This window comes from Ranitomeya variabilis, chromosome 2 (assembly GCF_051348905.1).
Source record: "Ranitomeya variabilis isolate aRanVar5 chromosome 2, aRanVar5.hap1, whole genome shotgun sequence".
NCBI lineage: Eukaryota > Metazoa > Chordata > Amphibia > Anura > Dendrobatidae > Ranitomeya > Ranitomeya variabilis.
In genome coordinates this window covers 25,495,638-25,519,029 of record NC_135233.1, presented here as the reverse complement: position 1 = coordinate 25,519,029, position 23,392 = coordinate 25,495,638, and the positions used below count along the sequence as shown (strand labels likewise).

Sequence of the window (23,392 nt, the reverse complement as noted above, 5' to 3'; positions counted from 1 at the left end):
AGCCGTGTGTCTGGGCCGTATGTCTGAGCTGTGTATCTGAGCCGTGGTTACTATTACAGGGGTTGTCTCATTAAGACAGAAAGGTTTCTGAGCTACTACTTGTGGGATGAAGCCGTGGCTGCACATAGGCATTATTGCTCCACTCATCGTCTATAGGACTGCTGTGGACGACAGACCCATAACTAATAAATGGAGCACATGCGAGGCCACTGACTGTATCAAAGGTGTTTTCGAAGGCCCATTTTTGTATCGGTCAAAGTGTTTGGACCCCCAGTGATCTACAAGTTTTGGAGAACAGGGGGTCTCATGTTACGCTCAAACTTGCTACAGGTGTAAAGGGGGGAATATAATCCTCAACATTAAAATTGCAGGAAAAGTAATTGAATTCTGGAGATGACAGGTGTGACATTTTCTCTGATGAAGACCCCTACAAACTGTTTGGGATAATTGGAAGAATGATTGTCCGGAGAAGAAAATGTGATGCTGCCATAACTCCTGTGTCTGCCAGCAGTAAAGAGACCAGAGACCACTCATGTGTGGGGGCTTCTCATCAGTGGAGGGGGCTCACTCACAATTATACCTCAACACGGCCATGAATAAAGACTAAGATCTAAACCTCCTCCAAGAGCAACTACTCCCATCATCCAGGGCAAGGTTGTGATGATGCTTTGTCTGCATGACGGAGACCAGGTCACAAGGGAAAAGTGATAACTAAGTGGCTCAATGAAAAAAACATGGACACTTTGGTTCCATGGACGAAAACTCTTCAGATGTCATCCCATTGACTGAAAACCAAAGTTTGTGTCAGTCTCAAAACTTTTGGTCACGATTATATTTATCCATCTGAAGATAATGATGGCACTCCATCCATGTTAGTTAAAACTTCTCTCAACTTCTGCATTAATAAAGCACTTTTCTCATGAAATCCACTTTTTATGTGCAGAAAGCACGTAAATACATTCCGCAAACCGATTTTCGGCATGTCTGCCCTGTTGGCCGAATTCTATAGAAACTTCTGTGCTGCTCATAAATATTTAGGAACCTGCTCTCACTTCCTGGAGCATGAATTGGCTCATTATAGGGGGGCACAGATTTTTGGTCATATGTAGCGTGACTATATAGATATAGCTCAGTGGCTAGACACATAGAAGTAGGAAAAGCCATTGGGCATAGTGAATGATGCTGCCCTCTAGTGTCAATGTGTTGTTATTGTGGCCCATAATAATCATCTCCAACAAGAAGTGTGTGCCTTAAAGTGGAGTGACTACAAACATATCTAATAAAAGAGAAGAGTAACCTAAACTTGAAGTAGAACTGCATGGAATAAAGGAATATTTTCAGAAACAGCGCCCCTCGTCTACAAGAGTTGTATCTTGTATTGCAGTTCATCCCCATTTAAGTGAATACCAAATACATGAACAACACTAATATTCTCCCGGAAATAATCAGGCACTTTATTTCTAATCATGGACTACCCCTTTAAGTATTCCTTGTCCCCCTAAGCTAGCACAGATGCATTGATTAGTGAGATGTATCTATTGATAAAGGCGATATTTATTTTTATTAAACGTTAAAACTGCACAGTCTCAATGTCATATCTACACAAAGATTTCCAGCTTAGGTACCATTTTAATTCTTAAATGTAAATAGAAATGATACAATGCCGCAAATCTTCTGCATAGACATAGAAAGAAATGATACAATGCTGTCTTCCTGCAACCACCACTAGGGGGAGCTCAGGAGCTTACTGCATACTGATACATAGAAATCAATAGTAAAACAATAAGCAATGTGCTCCCTCTAGTGGTGACTGCAGGCGGACAGAATTTTATCATTTATATCTATGGTATTGCTGGGGTTTTGGAGCTCTATATCAGTGAATGTACAATATACAGTTTAAACATTAATTTTCATAAACCTGCAGTAAGGATAAATGACCTGCAGGTGACACCACACTACCCCAAAGCACAATACCGCAAAGCTGCTTACAGACATCACAAACAAATAACATTTGCCTTGGGGGCTTTCCAGCTTGCTGAACTCTTTGCCCAGCTGACTTCAGGCACATTGGAGGATTGCACACTTCACTGCAGGTGAGTCACATATGCAAACACATTTGTAAACATGCACTGCCTATTCAATTGCACACTTGCTCCGTTTATACTCCACCGACACACACAAATGATACACCATTTGAAAGGTCAAATTACCTGCAGGTGGCATTTGCCTTGGGGTCTTTCCAGCTTGCCGAAGTGCTTGCCCAGCGTATTTCAGGCAAATTCGAGGATTGCACACTTCACTGCAGGTGAGTCACATATGCAAACACATTTGTAAACATGCACTGCTTTTTCAGTGATTACTTCGCCCCACACACAAATAATACACCACTTGAAAGGTAAGCTTGCCACCTTCAGCAAGAAAAGACACAAACAAACCACACATTCACGATTTGATCAATAAATACAGTTTAAACATTCATTTTCAGAAACCTGCAGAAAAAAACAATAACCTGCAGGTGGCACCACAACCTCAAGACATTTTTTTAGCCTCTACTTATCAAACCAATTTATTGTATTACCAATCTACATATATAAATACCTCTCTGTGTTCATCATCTCATTAAATACATTAACATTTGACCAGCTTGATTTTCCAGAAATTGCCTGCGCCCCGACAACCAATGTGCGAAAATTTCACACGGGCCAACTAGTCATTATATAAACCAGAAATGACCGAGATATGAGGAATATAGACAGTAATGTTGAGGCTAGAGACATATGTTACATGCGGGCTGATACAATCATACAGCTGGTATGTTCGCTGACAGCGATCTCGTGAGCACTGAGTGTCCCGCAGGTTGGAGCACGCTGCAGAACAGGGCGGCCTGTGAGCTCCAGGAGGCAGGTGCTGTACCGGTGTCTCACTGACAGGCAGGAAGCAGCATTCTGAGCCGCTGACACTGACAGGCAGCAGAGGTGGAGCCATCGCTCGTCACCGCGTCTTATAAACTGTGATTCAGGAATTAGAGAGCAATTTACTGCAAGAGACACAAGGAGATAGCAGCGGTGCGAGGACGAAAGCGACTCCATACATCAGGTCTGTCCTAGGGTAGATCTGCTGTATACTACAGATCGGGAATTATTACCATTATTAGATTACTTATTGCGTCATTTATCCACTTTGTTACATTGTTAGCTGAAGTTCTTTTTCCATTCTTAATTATTATATTATTAATATTTTATTTAATGATATGTATAATTGTATTATAGTTTAATATTATTATATTATTAATATTTTATTCAATATGTATAATTTTATTATATTTTATTATATTATAATAGTTTATTTAATAATATGTATATATTACTATATTTTATTATTATTATTATATTAATATTTTATTTAATAATACGTATCCTTTTATAATATTTTATTATTATTATATTATTATTTTATTTAATGATACATATTATTTTTATTATATTTTATTATTATTTTATTATATTATTCATATTTAATTTAATAATACATATCATTTTATTATACTTTATTAGTGTTATAACTTATTCTTTAATGATCGTTACTATTCTTGGTTTGTTTTTTTTTTTTTTTTCTTAACACTTAGTAACAATGTATAGATTACCATTGTTATTATTTTATTTGTTATTGTTTTTAGATTACTTACTACTCTTTAGTTTTCATATTCATTACATATATATATATATATATATATATATATATATATATATATATATATATATATATTTTTTTTTTTTTTTTCATTTTTTTTGCCTCTTTTATGCATTCAAACCCTCGAAAAAGTTAAAGCTACAGACAAACTGATAATGTACGAGCGGTTTAACAAAATTTGGACTGCTCCCTTAGCTAGAAATAGGGGCAGGTGTTAGGGGTGCAGAGATAGCGTAACCATCCAGATCCTGGTCCCGGATTAGGGGGGGCAGGGGAAGTTACTTTTGCATTGGGGTCTAGAAGTTTTACTTTGGAAAACTGTCTATAACTGTTACTATTGGTCTCATTAATGAATTGCTAAAGTCTCTGCGATACTTTTTACTTTCTTCAGGACTTTTTGGAAACCATCAACAAGCAGGCGAGCTGCTACTGGGATTGTTTAGTGATGACTTTATTCTAATGACGGTCTTCTAAATTAACCCATAATTGTCCTAATGATTACTTTTCGAAACCTAATACTTGCTTTATTATAAGACACAAAATTGCACTAGGATTTATTGGGGTCAGAAAGGGTGAAAATCATGTTCCCTAAAAAAAACTCTGCGGAGCTCCGACAACAGCAACTTGCCGATAGTTTCCATGTAGAGATTAAATTGGTCATGTGAGGTCAAGATTCTCTTATTATTATTATTTATTATTATTTATTATTATAGCGCCATTTATTCCATGGCGCTTTACACTCTTAGCAAAATAGGATGAAGAATGATCCACAGTCTCGTTAAACTTTGAAGTATATGGACGTCTTTTGGTGGTTTGATTTTTATTATTTTATTTGCATTTTGGGCTAAACATCATTTTTGTTTTTTGGTTTCATAAGCAATGTGTCTTGTTGACTGCAGAAGGAGCCAACTGAGGATCCATCATTGAGCTTGCTCTAATCGAATGTCTTTTCTGAACTTTTCTGCGCTGTTATAAGACCGTAAACCACATCTAAATCGAGCCCAGCACCGAAAATGACAGATGAGAGAGTTAGAAACTCACAATTAGATCAAGCTCGCTGACTGATTCTTAGTTAACTCATTCTGCAACTTTCAATGCGCAGGGAAACAAAAAGCAAAACGGTGCAACATTTTTAATGAAATCCAATTGAAGAAATGTTTCTTCTTTTATAGCCCAAAATAAGTATTTAAGTAAAAAAAAGTTCCTTAAAGGGGCCATGTCCATTACTCCATTCTCCACAGCACCATCTGCTGACTGTTATGAAGAACTGCATAGAAAGTCCCAACATTATGTAACGTAGATGTAACAATATATACAGCATTCTGTGATACAGTTTGTAGAACTACAAGCACCAGCATTACATTGTATGAATTGCACATTTTGGAAAATTGTAGCATTATAAAGTGGTTTGGGTCAGACTAAGAGTGTAACTATAACTGTATCCTGGGACTTGTAGTTCTTTCCGGGATTTACTCTTTTTTTTTTCCATTTTATCCTGGCTCACGTTTTGGAGATGATCTCCTGAGACGACACAATTATAATGGAGCCTCACCTTTTCTCTTGACATCTTGCCACAGGGCAGCGCTCCAAGTAGTTCACACAAAGACGTATATTGAGTCAGTGCTATTAGGGCGCCATGTTTGTCCCAACACTAACAGAGCCTCATTGTAAAGGGTGTGTGATTTTCTGCATTAATTTGTGATACATTTTATATCTTTATGTCGCACTCACCAAACAACTTAATGGCACAAAGTCCAGTCCAAAAGTAACTTCCATAATAACCATCAGGTCCGTATTATGGTGGCAGCAATTCTGTCATCTCACCACTGTGGGAGGCACATTATGCCCCACGCCTCAATGGCTGGTAAGTGACCTCACACGTGCCGCTCACGGGAGTCGCAGGAAGATCCGAAAAATGTCTGAGGGGCAACATAAACATTTATTTACTGGCGGAATTTACTGTAAATTCAGATTACTAATACAGATCACATATGTCTGTCAAGTAGTTATATTCTTGTACATAGGGTCAGTATTATAGTAGTTATATTCTTGTACATAGGGGCAGTATTATAGTAGTTATATTCTTGTACATAGGAGCAGTATTATAGTAGTTATATTCTTGTACATAGGGGCAGTATTATAGTAGTTATATTCTTGTACATAGGAGCAGTATTATAGTAGTTATATTCTTGTACATAGGAGCAGTATTATAGTAGTTATATTCTTGTACATAGGGGCAGTATTATAGTAGTTATATTCTTGTACATAGGAGCAGTATTATAGTAGTTATATTCTTGTACATAGGGGCAGTATTATAGTAGTTATATTCTTGTACATAAGGGTAGTATTATAGTAGTTATATTCTTGTACATAGGGGCAGTATTATAGTAGTTATATTCCTGTACATAGGAGCAGTATTATAGTAGTTATATTCTTGTACATAGGGGCAGTATTATAGTAGTTATATCTTGTACATAGAGGGCAGTATTATAGTAGTTATATTCTTGTACATAGGGGCAGTATTATAGTAGTTATATTCTTGCACATAGGGGTAGTATTATAGTAGTTATATTCTTGTACATAGGAGCAGTATTATAGTAGTTATATTCTTGTACATAGGAGCAGTATTATAGGAGTTATATTCTTGTACATAGGAGCAGTATTATAGTAGTTATAGTCTTGTACACAGGGGCAGTATCGGGACAGCTTCGCTGGACGCCGATGGGTGAGTATATAACTATTTTTTATTTTAGTTACTTTTTTTTAACAGGGATATTATTATTATTATTATTATTATTATTTATATAGCACCATTGATTCCATGGTGCTGTACATGAGAAGGGATTACATACAAGTTACAGATATCACTTACAGTAAACAAACTAACAATGACAGACTGATACAGAGGGGCGAGGACCCTGCCCTTGGGGGCTTACATTCTACAGGAGTATGGATGGTGCCCACACTGCTATATACTACGTGGGCAGTGTTATATACTGCGTGGCTGCTATATACTATGTGGCCAGTGTCATATACTGCGTGAGCTGTGTTATATATATACTATGTGGCCTGTGTTATATACTGCGTGGGCTGTGCTATATATTACGTGGGCTGTGTTATATACTGCGTGAGCTGTGCTATATATTACGTGGGCTGTGTTATATACTGCGTGAGCTGTGCTATATATTACGTGGGCTGTGTTATATACTGTGTGGTTGCTATATACTACGTGGGCAGTGTTATATACTGCGTGGGCAGTGTTATATACTGTGTGGCTGCTATATACTATGTGGGCAGTGTTATATATTATGTGGGCTGTGTTATATACTGCGTGGGCAGTGTTATATATTACGTGGGCTGTGTTATATACTGCGTGGGCTGTGCTATATATTACATGGGCTGTGTTATATACTGTGTGGTTGCTATATACTACGTGGGCAGTGTTATATACTGCGTGGGCAGTGTTATATACTGTGTGGCTGCTATATACTATGTGGGCAGTGTTATATATTATGTGGGCTGTGTTATATACTGCGTGGGCAGTGTTATATATTACGTGGGCTGTGTTATATACTGCGTGGGCTGTGCTATATATTACATGGGCTGTGTTATATACTGCGTGGGCTGTGCTATATATTATGTGGGCTGTGTTATATACTGCGTAGGCTGTGTTATATACTGCGCGGGCTGCGTTATATACTGCGTGGGCTGTGTGATATATTACATGGGCTGTGTTATATACTATGTGGCTGTGTTATATACTGCGTGTCTGCTATATACTACATGGCTCCAATATTACTACGTGGCCTGTGCTATATACTATGTGTCTGCTATATATATATTTACATACATACATATTCTAGAATACCTGATGCGTTAGAATCGGGCCACCATCTAGTATAGTATATACAATAATATGTAATGTAATTCCTATCAGTCACTGGGCAAAATAAATACATTACACAAGTTTGCGGTACTATTTTTGCCATTGTGACCTTGGTTAACATCTGATTAGTCATTTGTTTTGCTGCCCTTACTTTCTGCTGGATTAGATGGTGACGTCACATTGATGTGTTTGGTTATAGGGGTAAGACTGTTCTGCCCTCTCATGTGACCGCGCTGGCACTGTCACCGCTGCCGGGTACACGTGCATGAACTTTCTGTATTTGGGAGAATAGTGACTAACAGGATTGGCGTCTTCTGTATTTACAGCCTGCTCTGACTCATCCAACATAACACCTGTCCTCAACTTTCCTGGCAGCTCCTCAGTGTATCCATCAGCCTCATGTATACAGATTTCTGCTCATTTAATAGTTTAATTTTACTTTTATGTCCTCGGACAGCCCCAGCACTTCGTATATCACCAGGTATCCGTATTATCTGTAGTGTCCCTTTAATTATAAACATATTGTAAATATCTATTTCATTTTTTATCACCATTTTAATTATTATTTATTATTATTATTTTATTTTTTATTACAATTTTTAATAAATTATTTATTAGTATTATTATTCATAATAATAATAATAATAATAATAACAACAACAACAACAATTGTTATTAACATTTATTTTTATTATTTAGAATTATTTTTGGGGATCCTGAGGATTATCATCTGGGAAAGTCAACTTTAGGAATCTCCCAACCTATTGGGTCAGAGAGGCAGAAGACCTCGACCAAGCTCCTCACCATGCCTCGCTTTTCCTTCATCACTGGGGTGAAGAAGGCCAAACAGGTCCTGCGTACCGGGACGTTACGGAAGCCTCGGAGGCTACAGAGTCAGGACTACCACACCTTACTGGAGAAGTGTTTGAGGAAGAAGCAGCTTTTTGAAGATGAGAACTTCCCAGCTAAAATCAGCTCCATCGGCTGCGGAGAACTTTTACGAAAACTTCCTCCGTGTGTGGAATGGAGGAGGCCGCAGGTGAGTGAAATATTCCATTTCAGCAGCACAAAGGTTAAAAAAAAAAGACTCAGGTCCATCAAGTTCAACCTTTCTCCACCTATTCATTGTCACGAAGTATCATGAAATTTGATACTTTTGATTTAAGAATGGAAAATAACAACACAGTAAAAAGAAAAGGGAGGGAATGGGGCGGAAGAGGGGAATTAAATACCGTACTCAGTATGAATAAATGCTGTAAAATATCATAAAAACATACAAAGTGGCAAATAAATCCCTGAGGATTTCGTGGCTCTAGTTAGAGGATTGGAGTGTGCTGGCTGGGGAATAGGCGTCAATATCCTACTTTCCTTCCGGATTTTTCCAGACTTGTTTCGCTATACCCTTTACTCATAAACTGATGCTTGACATATTCTGTTTCTGTGGTGTAGTCAACCAAGTTGGTGTTTTATGGCGAATACCTGTAATCTGACCTGTAGGGATATTGGCGGGCCAAGCGGGTAAATAACAGCTGGTAATGTGGAAAAAACTGTTGAAATCCACGTCTTTCCGATAATACTAGCAAGATGATACAAATGGATAGTTAGAGCTAAAAAGTTTACACTTGTTCTGCTGGTAGTGGGGGTAAATTCAAGGCCATAATCATTCTTGTTTAGTTCTGTTAAACATAGTTTGAGGTCATCCTGAAACCCTTCTCGATGCTGGATAATTAACCCATTTTCCGTTATAAAAAATGCATGACCCTTCTCATTTGGTACGTATAATTTTACGTATCTGGGTGCATAGTTAGTCCCCATAGCGGTCCCCCATGTTTGTAAGCAGAACTGCTGATTGTATGTGAAGTAATTATGTGTAAGATGCATCGTATGCTTTCTAGGATGAAGTCGATTTGAGTTTCCACATAAGTGCTTGATGAACGTAAAAAATGGCCCACTGCCTCACAACCTCTTTCTTGGTTAATTATTGTATAGAGGGAGTTGATGCCGAGAGTCCTTAGAATATAGTTATTCTTCCATTTGATTGGTTCTAAAAATCTGTATCGTGTGCCCCGTGTCTTTTAGATAGGCGGGCAAATGAGTTACCTATTTTTGAAGATATATGTCTACATATTTAGAAAGGTTTGCTGTTAGGCCGTTAATGCCAGAAATGCTGGGCCATGTGATGCTTTTGTGCATTTTCGGTATGTTGTATTAGAAACTTTGCAAAACTTTACAACTTTAAACACTTCTTTAAAGTCATACCCGGGGTCTTGTAACTTTGACATACGATAATTGCTGTTTATGATTCCAGCAGTTTTCATAATACAGGTATATTAAGGAACTGCCAGTTAAGCAATTACTAATATATCAATAAAGCCCTAAATGTATAAGTAGCAGCCCAACAATAGAAGTCCGTTGTGTATTTGCTATTTAAACAATTTACAATAGTTTTGTGTCGGCGCACAACCCTAGATAATTCCCTTTCCAGATTATGGAATTGCTATTTTAGCGATTGTACTTTTTAAAGAAAGTTCCAATAACTATTTTTGGTCTAATAGTTAAATATTCTATATACGGTAAATGTCTCACATGGCCCCGCAGGGAATAAGTTGTATGCACCCGCCGGCGGCGCATTGTTTGATATTTACGGCTTTAATTTTTGTGTTCTTTTGCACCTCTCTACTTAATTAAGGGATGGAACTGACTGTAATTATTACTGCAAAGTAAAAAATGTCTGTCTGTAATAAAAACTGCACAAGGCGAAAAAGATAATGAGAAAAATGAAAGACTGAGCTGTAATATCCTTATATTCACAGGAGCTGGTGAAGAATCCGCAGTTCCTCGCCGAAAACGCCAGCCGCTTTGATTTACACCAGGGACTCACCGGTAATGTCATACTGAGCCTATTGAAGATCCATTAATTATCGTTTTATGTGCTGTACTCTAGTTACATCCAAAGCTGCGTTCACAATCCAGATGCCATTTCAAAGCCATCAACCCTCAAGGGCTATAACTTACTCCTGGTATTATGGATGCAGCCATGGTTATGACTGGAAAAAGAGGCATAAAAGTGAATTAAAACAATATTTATGCTCCGCGGGGGCGGGGCTGTGAAACATGTACTCCTATTGGCTAGATCCCAGTGAAATCTCATATATTAAAAGTTCTGTTTTATCCTTCCAGCTTTTAGTCCAGATTTGTGCTAGTCTCTTCAAACTGTTGTTTGATTTTGCACTAAGGGTATTTTTGGGGGGGTTAGATCGTAGAACATCTTATGATCGTCCAATCAAAATGTAACATGTTTTCCCAGACGGTTGCATCACTTTAACATTTTTAATGTTTTCTAGAAAACTGCTGGTTCCTTGCCGCTCTCGCCTCCGTTACTTTTCACAAAAACTTGCTGACCAATGTGGTCCCTCGTAATCAGAGCTTTGACAAGAACTACGCCGGAATCTTTCACTTCCGAGTGAGTATCGGTCTTCTGACCGCACCTCAGGGGCAGGGCTTGAGTCAATGATTCAGAATTAGTACCGTAAGTCATACCCTCCCCACCTCAGCTCTTGTTTAACACCATGTATGTTTTACCTAGCTGTATTCCTTTAAGGTTTTTTTTTTCCAAGATTTAAAACAAGACTGTGCAGCACGGCGAGGTAGTCCTCTGTGCAGCAGCTACTAAATTAAAAGAAGCATTAGAAGTTCTGATATTTCTAGTTCCTGGATGTTTTGCTATTCTCATGCTTCTTAATGGCTGGGTAGTGGAAATCTAAAAGCAAGTCTGAAGAGGCAGTAGATTGTACAGCAGACACTAAATCGGAAGTAAAATAGCTTACAATCTCTCTTAGAATATGTATGTTTCATTATTTATCTGGCTTGTTTTCATAGGTCTTTAGCTAATAAATGCATTTTCTATTAGCTAAGAAGGAAAAATCTTAAACAAGCCTGTGCATCATGGAGAGGCAGTACATTGTACAACAAATACTAAATCTAAAGTATCTTTCTAGTGTTTGCATGTTTCGTTCTTTACCTTTTCCGTAAACCCCTCATCTCTGCGTTCTCTTCTTGCTATTAAGAGATATCTTAAACAAGTCTGTGCAGCATGGGGAATCAGTACATTGTACAACAGATACTAAAACTAAAGTAATAATTTAACTTCCAACCTGATTTATGCCTGTAAGTTTCCTACTTTATCGGTCTTCCTTGTCTTCTTAGCTCCTCTCCAATATGTTTTCTTTTCGCTGACTGGAAAGATATTGAAAAAGCCTGTGTAACATGGAGAAGCAGGACATTGTACAGCAGATAGTAAATCTGAAGCACTATTATAATATATTACAATCTTCTGCCTTCACATTTTATTCTTTATCTTGATCATTTTTCATTAACCCATAAGATACCTATTTACCTAAATAAGATGAATGAAGAACAAACCAGAGCATAGAGAGGCAGTATACTGTACAGCAGCAGATACTAATCCCACAGTAATAATTTAATAATTCCAATGTTGCTTGTATCTGTACATTTCCACCTTTATCTTGCTTGAGATGATTTTTCAATGTGATTTTTACTGACTTATCTACCGATACCTGCTGGGACGCTTGTATTTTTCCCCTGTCCCAGAAGTCTGATCAGGAATGATCTAGAATAACTTTTTGTCATGAAGAGGTAGTCTCATGTAGAGCAAATATTAGAACTAAAACAGGAGCAAGATCGTTTTGTTAATAAATAATTTTTTTACTTTATTTTGGGGTCTGCAGAATATGGTAATTTTCTTTACTTTTTTTGGATCAGTGGGAGCGATTTGAAACAAACCCATGTACACATATAGAGGCAGTCTGTTATAGAGCAGATCGTAGCGTTGACATCAGGTTGTTTGCTGTAGGAGTGTTTATTCTCTTGTTTTCTTGCTTATATTTATTGTGTGTTTTCTTTTTTATTATTGGGGCTGCAAGACAATTTTTTTTTCACCCTGTTTTGCCTTTGTCAGAGCGATTTGAAACAACCCCTTCTGCACATGTAGAGGCAGTCTGTTATACAGCAGCATAAAATAGTTTTATTTTATATTCATGGGGATCGCAGGATCATTTTTCTTTACATTTTTTTTTGCCTCAGTGGCAGCGATTTAGAACAAGTTCATATACAAATGTAGTGGCAGTCTGCTATTGAACAGATAGCAGAGCAGACATCTGGTTGTTTGCTGTAGGCGTCTACTTTGTGTTTATTCTTTTGCTTTCTTGCCAATGTTTATTGTGTGTTTTATTTTTAGGGTTGCAAGATTTTTTTTTTTTTTACCTCCGTGGGAACGATTTGAAACAAGCTCATGTATACATGTAGTTTGTTATAGAGCAGATCATAGCGCAGACATCTGATTGTTTGCTGTAGGAGTTTTCCGTTGTGTTTATTCTTTTGTTTTCTTGCCAATGTTTATTGTGTATTTTACTTTTTATTTTGGGGGGTTGCAGGATTTCTTTTTTTTACCCTTTTTTGTCTCAGTTAGAGCTCATGTACGCATATAGAGGACTCTGTTATAGAGCAGATCGTAGCGCGGACATCTGGTTGTTTGCTGTAGGAGTTTCCTTTGTGTTTATTCTTTTGTTTTCTTGCCAATGTTTATTGTGTGTTTTACTTTTTATTTTGGGGGGTTGCAAGATCTTTTTTTTTTTTACCCTTTTTTGCCTCAGTTAGAGCTCATGTACGCATAGAGAGGACTCTGTAAGGCTACGTTCACATTAGCGGCGCCCGCCGCAGCGGCGGGCGCCGCAGCGGCGCCGCATGCATCATGCGCCCCTATATTTAACATGGGGGCGCATGGACATGCGGTGCACTTGCTTTTTGCGCCGCATGCGTCCCTGCGGCGCCCGCGTCGGGTCGCGGAGGACGCAGCAAGTTGCATTTTTGCTGCGTCCAAAATCAATGAAAAAAAGGACGCATGCGGCGCAAAAAGCTGCGTTGTGCATGTGTTCACATTTGCGCTGTGCGTTGCGGCGGCGACGCTGCGGCGCACACCGCAAATGTGAACGTAGCCTTATAGAGCAGATCGTAGCGCGGACATCTGGTTGTTTGCTGTAGGAGTTTCCTTTGTGTTTATTCTTTTGTTTTCTTGCTAATGTTTATTGTGTTTTACTTTTTATTTTTGGGGGCTGCAGGATCTTTTTTTTTTACCCTTTTTTTGCCTCAGAGGGAGCGATTTAGAACAAGCTCATGTGCACATGTAGAGGCAGTCTGTTATAGAGCAGATCGTAGCGCGGACATCTGGTTGTTTGCTGTAGGAGTCTTCTCTCTGTTTATTCTCTTGTTTTGTTGCCATTGTTTATTGCGTGTTTTATTAGGATTTTTTTTTTCTGCATCCCTGCAGATTCTACCAGTGACCGAGCAGAGAGATCATCATAATCTCCTCGTAAAGCTTTGCTTTATGGCCCCGTCAGTTCCCGATCCTCTATGCGCCATCCCATTGCAATCTCTTGGCGTGCAGTAATGTTAATATTTATTTACTGCTCATCATTACTCCGTGTATTACTCAGCTCCAGCTTCTACCTGTTAATGGCCACGAGCAGACGGACTATAAACTGTAATAAGCGTTCATTATCAGGGCTGTGCACGGCACTAATGGCGCTCTGCGGAGGTGCGAGGCCCGGCGGCGGCTCCGCTCCACTAACTCCCAGCTCTGAGGATACAACATTTCGTTACAGTAAATAATACGGCCGATATCAGCAGACTCCATCACCTATGACACTACTGATGGAGCAGCATTTGTTTTCCAGGGATGCAGATCATCATTTCACACCTTTCTTCTTTTTTTTTTCTGGGATGTTAAAGTGCAGAATTATACAGAAGTCACCCGACTTCAGGAGGAAGCGAGACCTTAAAGGAGGCCTCATAAATAAAAATGTATCACTATGTAGGTTATTTGTAAATATTCTGATAGTGTGAATGATTAACCCCTCCAGTTCTGGCGCTTTGGAGAATGGGTGGACGTGGTGGTGGACGATCGCCTGCCCGTGGATAAAGATGGGAAGCTCCTGTTCGTCTCCTCTGCAAGGAAGGATCTGTTCTGGGGGGCTCTTCTGGAGAAAGCCTATGCCAAGTAAGAGTTGCATTTTCATGATGTAGCAGAACTTTTTTTTTTTTTGCATAGGACTGCAGGTAAAATTCTTTTAGGGTGTTGTTCACACTAAGCCTTTTTTTCTGAGTTTTTGAAGAGTTTGGAGGTTTTTTTTAAGGAAGATGTGGTGGGCTTCCGGTCAGTTTCTGCTCCAAAAAACTCATTAAAAACAACCAAGTAAGAATTGTATTTTTACGATGATAATTTCTTCTTTTCAGGTAAAACTATTTTAGGGGGTTGTTCACACTGAGTATTTTTGCTGAGTTTTTTGGAGTGGAAACTACAAGTTTTGGAGTTTTTCAGAAAGATGTAGAGTCAGTTTCTGCTCCAAAACCTCATTAAAAAAAATGAAGCCCCAACTCCCCCATAGGCTATGTTCACACTGAGGACTTCAAAAACCAAAAGTGTTTCGTAAAGCAGAAACCCCTTCAGGAAACTCCTGTTTTGTGAAGATTTTGGAGGAGTTTTTTGTTTCCTGAAATGTTTTTAAAGACTTTTTGAAGAGTTATGGAAACGTTTTTTTCTTTCTAAAGCATTTAGATTGCACAGATTTCTTCCAGGATTTGCTTCACAGAAGTGAAATATACTTTTTTTTTCATCAGAAGTTTTGTTTTTTTTAAAAACTTCTTCAGGAAAACTAAAAGAAAAGCTCAAAAACATATGAACAGCAAAGTGGATTTCCCATAGACATGAATTGAAAAAGTTTTCCAAGCTTACCTGCTGCATGCACACCAATTTATGTCCCAGTTCATACCTTTGGTTTTTTTTAGTGTGAGAACCATCTGACATTATTAGCAGCGGCATGTAGGTGGACATGGATTCCTACCGTGCCTCTAAGGCATCATAAACCGGAGAACAAGTTCTACAAGATGGAAGGGTTTTAAGAAGATGCATAGTCATTAGATCCTGAGCAGTGTATGGGGAATGTGGACACCTTAAAGGGGCAGTCAAGAATTAGGAAACCATGGCTGCTTTCTGCTAAAAACAGCGCCACCTGTGTATACATACTGTGACGGGTATTGCAGCTCTGCACCGTTCACTTCAATGAGCTCTAATACCAGACACAGCTTGTGCGCTGTCATTGGACAAAAGTGGAGGCGTTTTCAACAACCCCTTTAAATTACAATCAGTTAATCCAGAGCCTCCTGGTTCATGAATAAAATTCCAAAATTACAGTAGAGGCTGATTCTCACACAGGTCTAACTGTATGCGGCGTACGGAGGTTGTAAATGCATAAGCCATTTAGGGTGTCTGCGGAAAAAAAACTTTACTTTATCGACAAAGTAATGGTAATCACTAGCGATTTGTAGGGATAAATGATCTAATTGACAGCTTAAGTATAATATAGTAAAAAGATGTTTCAATGTCATTTTAAGGTGATAGGGATGTTTCTTATAAAGTTATATCAAAGCTTTGAGAAAAAATAGGAAAGGTAACATCAAGTGAGCGGCAATACCAGTATTTGGCCACCAGAGGGCAGTGGTGTAATACCATTTCTATTGCTTTCAGATGCCCATGGCTAAAAAGTTCAGTTTTTGGAGGGTTAATTGTAACCTGCAAAACCTAACTGGAGAGATGCCTGTGAAAGAAAAGCAGAGATTGTCTGTCTGACCTGAAATCCTTCATTTAGAGTGTCCTCATAATTTACCCTTAGCGTCAGTAGTCGGATATTGGCATGTTATTGTATTCCAATCAGGAGCCCTTCTGAACAATGGACGCACAATCTGTAAATGCAGACACCGTGAACTGCCACGATCCCATTACTAATGTTTTTTTTTTAGTTATTTAATGACCCCTATTATTGTGATTGGGCTCCTCCAGGAGGTTTTTCATATGTCACAATTTGTAATAAAAATAATAATTAAACAAGTAAAATTGGCGCTATAAAAAAAGTCAAAGGGGTTGATGGGGAACATGACAACCCTTCAGGGCCCCAAGACCATACGCTAAGCATTGCAGTCCCTCTTTATGAGCCTTTATTGGCATTTGCTCTCTGATGACCCCTGCTGGTCAGATTTGCTTATGACATTCTTCGTTTTTAGGCTTTGCGGTTCCTATGAAGATTTACAGATTGGACAAGTGTCGGAAGCTTTGGTAGATTTCACCGGTGGCGTCAACATGACCATCAAATTAGAGCAGGCTCCTCCAGATCTATGGCAGATCATGCTGAGAGCTGCGTACAGCGGCTGTCTGATGGGGTGTCAGACCCGATCGGGGGTAAGTCCATCTGCTCCAATATTACATTATATACATTTATATCACATCTATATTTCATACATTAGCTTAAACATATTCATGAACATTCATGAGCTTGATCAATATTTACTAGATCTGGCCAGCAATCATTAGGCCTGATTAATATTTATTAGGCCTGATCAATCTGCTTATCGGCGTCAGACGTGATCAATATTAATTAGGCCTGATCAATATTCATGAAGCCTTATTAGCATTTATCAGCTTGACCAATAGTTACTAAACCTGACCAGTAATTACTAGGCTTGATTAATATTCATTAGGCCAATATTTCTTAGGCTCGACCTAAAATCATTAGGCCTGACCAATATTTATTAGACCTGACCAATAATCATTAGGCCTGACCAATAATCATTAGTCCTGACCAATATTTATTAGACCTGACCAATAATCATTAGACCTGACCAATATTTATTAGACCTGACCAATAATCATTAGACCTGACCAATATTTTTTAGGCCTGACTAATAATCAATAAATGTGACCAATATCCATTAGGCTTGATAAATGTTTATTAGACCTGACCAATCTTTTTTTAGGCCTGACTAACAATAATTAGGCCACACCAATATTAATTTGACTTGGCGTATAATTATTAAGCTTGACTAATATTTATTTTTTCTTTAGATCTGACCAATATTAATCATTCTGACCAATATGTATTAAGCCTGACCAATATTTAATAGGCCAGACTAAAACCATTAGGCCTCACTCATTACACGTGACCAATATTTATTACAACTAACCAATAGTTTTTAGATTTGAGCAATATTCATTAGACTTAACCCATATTCATAATTCTGGCCAATATTTATTAAGCCTGACTAATACATGTTAGGCCTGACCGATGGTACCTAGGCTTGACTAATATTTATGGAAAGGAAATGACATGCTTATTAATATAATTCAGGCCTTAACAATATCCATGACGTACGAATAATATTCACCCGGCCAAATCGGCATCAATGATTCCTGATCGATATTCATAGTGCCTGTTTAATATTCATGAGGCCTGATTAATATTCATGAGGCCTGATTAATATTCATGAGGCCTGATTAATATTCATGAGGCATGCCCTATATAAATTATGTCTATTTCCTATTCACAACGCTTGATTAATATTCATGAGGTTTACCAACCTTCACCAACTATAGAGTCGTAAGTGCTGGAAATACATAATTTTGGATATAAAACACGTTTGAGGTTTTTATTTTAGAAATTTAGTAAAATTTTCACCATTTTCAGTAGAAGTAAATATTTCTGGCTTTCATTGTGTTTTAGCCTGAAAGGGTCCTGGATAACGGGTTAGTGGCGGGACACGCGTACACCGTGACCGGGATCCGACCGGTAAGATTACAAGCTTCTCGCGCCGTCTCCTCCACCACGGAGCGACCTTTTCTGTTTGTGATGCGTAAATGAGCAAATTCCTCCATCGCTTCTCTCCAGGTGACCTGCAAATCTGGAACAGAGAATTTAGTCAGGCTGAGAAACCCATGGGGAAAGATCGAATGGAAAGGAAATTGGAGTGACAGGTAAATAAAAGAAAAAAAAATACAAAAAAATGAAAAATAAAATCTATGTTACATCTCACAATACTATACCGCCCTCTAGTGGACAAAACTGACAATACAACATGACAAAAAATATATATATAAAAAAAGTAATTTTATACTTTATATTACAATAATTGTCTTCTGTACAGCAAAAAAAACAACTAAATATAAAGCTTCAGATTTAAAATAAAAATCTGAAAAAATCTTTCCATTTTTTTATATTTATGTTTTATTTAATTAATGAAGCATGGCCTAGAATTATCACATTACCCATCTGTGACTAAAATAAAATATAATTTTGTTTTGTGTTTATTGTTTTTTTGTGACTCTAAAATAAGATCACAGCTTGAAACGAATTTGAGGCAAGCGAAGCACGGGATCCATTTTTCATGCTTGTCTTTGCTATAATTTGTGTGATAGATTTATGCCTCTGTTTTCTTTTTTCATGCATTCGCTTTTTTTTAACCAGTTCTTCAAAATGGGACCAACTCAGCTTCAAGGAAAGACTAATGCTACGGAAGACAAGAGAAGATGGAGAATTCTGGTGAGAAAAGAGTTAAAAAAATGATTCAAAATTTTCACCATTTGATCAGTTTATTAATTCAAAGCTCCAAAACCCCTGCACAGATATAGAGATCCGTGACAAATTACTGATGTCTTGCAGCCACCACTAGGGGGAGCTCCCTGTATACAGAGATATGTGATAAGATTCTGTCTGCAGCCACCACTAGGGGGAGCTCCCTGTATACAGAGATACATGATAAGATTCTGTCTGCAGCCACCACTAGGGGGAGCTCCCTGTATACAGAGATACATGATAAGATCCTGTCTGCAGTCACCACTAGGGGGAGCTCCCTGTATACAGAGATATGTGATAAGATTCTGTCTGCAGCCACCACTAGGGGGAGCTCCCTGTATACAGAGATACATGATAAGATTCTGTCTGCAGTCACCACTAGGGGGAGCTCCCTGTATACAGAGATACATGATAAGATCCTGTCTGCAGCCACCACTAGGGGGAGCTCCCTGTATACAGAGATACATGATAAGATTCTGTCTGCAGTCACCACTAGGGGGAGCTTCCTGTATACAGAGATACATGATAAGATCCTGTCTGCAGCCACCACTAGGGGGAGCTCCCTGTATACAGAGATACATGATAAGATTCTGTCTGCAGCCACCACTAGGGGGAGCTCCCTGTATACAGAGATACATGATAAGATCCTGTCTGCAGCCACCACTAGGGGGAGCTCCCTGTATACAGAGATACATGATAAGATTCTGTCTGCAGCCACCACTAGGGGGAGCTCCCTGTACACAGAGATACATGATAAGATCCGGTCTGCAGTCACCACTAGGGGGAGCTCCCTGTATACAGAGATACATGATAAGATCCTGTCTGCAGCCACCACTAGGGGGAGCTCCCTGTATACAGAGATACATGATAAGATTCTGTCTGCAGTCACCACTAGGGGGAGCTCCCTGTATACAGAGATACATGATAAGATCCTGTCTGCAGCCACCACTAGGGGGAGCTCCCTGTATACAGAGATATGTGATAAGATTCTGTCTGCAGCCACCACTAGGGGGAGCTCCCTGTATACAGAGATACATGATAAGATTCTGTCTGCAGCCACCACTAGGGGGAGCTCCCTGTATACAGAGATACATGATAAGATCCTGTCTGCAGTCACCACTAGGGGGAGCTCCCTGTATACAGAGATACATGATAAGATCCTGTCTGCAGCCACCACTAGGGGGAGCTCCCTGTATACAGAGATACATGATAAGATTCTGTCTGCAGCCACCACTAGGGGGAGCTCCCTGTACACAGAGATACATGATAAGATCCGGTCTGCAGTCACCACTAGGGGGAGCTCCCTGTACACAGAGATACATGATAAGATTCTGTCTGCAGTCACCACTAGGGGGAGCTCCCTGTATACAGAGATACATGATAATATTCTGCCTGCAGCCACCACTAGGGGGAGCTCCCTGTATACAGAGATATGTGATAAGATTCTGTCTGCAGCCACCACTAGGGGGAGCTCCCTGTATACAGAGATACATGATAAGATTCTGTCTGCAGCCACCACTAGGGGGAGCTCCCTGTATACAGAGATACATGATAAGATTCTGTCTGCAGTCACCACTAGGGGGAGCTCCCTGTATACAGAGATACATGATAAGATCCTGCCTGCAGCCACCACTAGGGGGAGCTCCCTGTATACAGAGATATGTGATAAGATTCTGTCTGCAGTCACCACTAGGAGGAGCTCTCTGTATACAGAGATACATGATAAGATCCTGTCTGCAGCCACCACTAGGGGGAGCTCCCTGTATACAGAGATATGTGATAAGATTCTGTCTGCAGCCACCACTAGGGGGAGCTCCCTGTATACAGAGATACATGATAAGATTCTGTCTGCAGCCACCACTAGGGGGAGCTCCCTGTATACAGAGATACATGATAAGATCCTGTCTGCAGCCACCACTAGGGGGAGCTCCCTGTATACAGAGATACATGATAAGATCCTGTCTGCAGCCACCACTAGGGGGAGCTCCCTGTATACAGAGATACATGATAAGATCCGGTCTGCAGTCACCACTAGGGGGAGCTCCCTGTACACAGAGATACATGATAAGATTCTGTCTGCAGTCACCACTAGGGGGAGCTCCCTGTATACAGAGATACATGATAATATTCTGCCTGCAGCCACCACTAGGGGGAGCTCCCTGTATACAGAGATATGTGATAAGATTCTGTCTGCAGCCACCACTAGGGGGAGCTCCCTGTATACAGAGATACATGATAAGATTCTGTCTGCAGCCACCACTAGGGGGAGCTCCCTGTATACAGAGATACATGATAAGATTCTGTCTGCAGTCACCACTAGGGGGAGCTCCCTGTATACAGAGATATGTGATAAGATTCTGTCTGCAGCCACCACTAGGGGGAGCTCCCTGTATACAGAGATACATGATAAGATTCTGTCTGCAGCCACCACTAGGGGGAGCTCCCTGTATACAGAGATACATGATAAGATCCTGTCTGCAGTCACCACTAGGGGGAGCTCCCTGTATACAGAGATACATGATAAGATTCTGTCTGCAGTCACCACTAGGGGGAGCTCCCTGTATACAGAGATATGTGATAAGATTCTGTCTGCAGCCACCACTAGGGGGAGCTCCCTGCATACAGAGATACATGATAATATCCTGTCTGCAGCCACCACTAGGGGGAGCTCTCTGTATACAGAGATACATGATAAGACCCTGTCTGCAGCCACCACTAGGGGGAGCTCCCTGTATACAGAGATACATGATAAGATTCTGTCTGCAGCCACCACTAGGGGGAGCTCCCTGTATACAGAGATACATGATAAGATTCTGTCTGCAGCCACCACTAGGGGGAGCTCCCTGTATACAGAGATACATGATAAGATCCTGTCTGCAGTCACCACTAGGGGGTGTTCACTGTACACAGTGTAATTATTACATTTGATACATTGTCTGCATTTTTTGGCACAGGATGTCCATTGAAGACTTTGAGGCTCATTTTGTAGAGCTGGTCATCTGCAAGCTGACGCCAGATCTGATGAGTCACGAGAACGGCAAGGAATGGACGCTATCAATGCAAATAGGAAAATGGGTGGACGGCAGCACGGCGGGCGGCAGGATGACTTACACAGGTATTGTCCTCCACCATCATGGCCGATCATTGGTGTTGTCCATCTGTGACCATTCAGTGATACATTGTATCTATATATATGTAGAGTCCTACTGGAAGAATCCCCAGTACCGGCTGAAGATCCTGGTTGGAGACAACATGGAGAAATACACAAATTCCTGCAACGTTCTGGTGTCGCTTCTTCAAAAGCAAAACCACAAGCACAGGAATCAGTCCCCTCCGCTCTACATCGGGATCTCCATTTTCAAGGTGAGGATAGGACGGGTTTCTCATAAATGTGGATTATTGGTGGTCTGCAAAACCCAGCAAGTCCTGAGAGGTAGCAGGAAAGCGTCAGAACTATGAATGCAGCTTTGGCTGTGACTAGAGTATGGCATCATGGAATTGCATGTTCGGAGGTAGAATATTGGGGGTTTTGTCTCTGTTTACACCTTTACATAAAGTATCTCCTAGTGAGATGCTATGACTTCCTACAACCTGCGGGGGCAGTGTTCCCATGCATAACCCCAGGCATATATATATATGCATATCTTCCTGCTGCAGAGCATCTTGGTAAATGTATTTCTCTACATCTCCTGACAATGTTTCTTTCTGTCTTTTAGGTGCCATTGGAGGTGAGTTGCAACAATGTTTCAATTTGGACAATGTAACACAAGGTGCAGTATGTGGGCGATAAATCCTGCCTCTTATCGACATCCCGCCCCTTTAAGACTAATGTCAAAGAATAAGAAATATCAAAACAGAAAACTGAAGGCTGCTTTCTGCTGTGGGCGGGAGGAGTCATAGAGAGGAGCTGGTAATGGAAGACGGGAATAACACTTTGTCATAATTCAGTAATAATAATTATTATCTGTAATTGCACGCTTGGATAAAAGTGGAATAATGGGGGAGGGGAGGAGCGGGGCCGAGGGTCCGAACTACAGAAACCACCGTGAGCCGGGAGGTCAAATGCAGGTTTTATTGAACGGGAAGATTAATATCGCAGGTTGTGGAGCCGCCGCCGCTTCCAGGGCTCCGAAGCATCATAAATCTAGGTATCGACCGCGGCCCACAGCCATGGAGTCATTTATTCTACAAGCCGGGGGCAACGAGGAATCTGAGAAAGCGCAAGATAGACGAGAAATCGTGGGGCGAGGGATGGACGGACGGACGGATGGATGAATAAATAAATGGATGGAAGGATGGATGGATAAATGGATGGATGAATTGATGAACGGAAAGATGG

At 39.9% G+C, this 23,392-nt stretch overlaps 1 protein-coding gene across 1 annotated transcript in view; it reads left to right on the top strand.

Moving 5' to 3' along the window:
• The window catches only part of LOC143803648 (calpain-14-like), a 47,374-nt gene that overhangs the window by 3,902 nt on the left and 20,080 nt on the right, over nt 1–23,392 (top strand). Inside the window, exons 5-16 of the mRNA XM_077281430.1 lie at nt 3,020–3,096; nt 8,276–8,615; nt 10,390–10,459; nt 10,921–11,039; nt 14,515–14,651; nt 16,712–16,886; nt 18,205–18,270; nt 18,370–18,455; nt 18,946–19,020; nt 22,008–22,168; nt 22,253–22,416; nt 22,770–22,781. Coding sequence (XP_077137545.1) covers nt 3,020–3,096; nt 8,276–8,615; nt 10,390–10,459; nt 10,921–11,039; nt 14,515–14,651; nt 16,712–16,886; nt 18,205–18,270; nt 18,370–18,455; nt 18,946–19,020; nt 22,008–22,168; nt 22,253–22,416; nt 22,770–22,781 — 1,482 coding nt within the window. The remainder of the gene's footprint in view (nt 1–3,019; nt 3,097–8,275; nt 8,616–10,389; nt 10,460–10,920; nt 11,040–14,514; nt 14,652–16,711; nt 16,887–18,204; nt 18,271–18,369; nt 18,456–18,945; nt 19,021–22,007; nt 22,169–22,252; nt 22,417–22,769; nt 22,782–23,392) is intronic.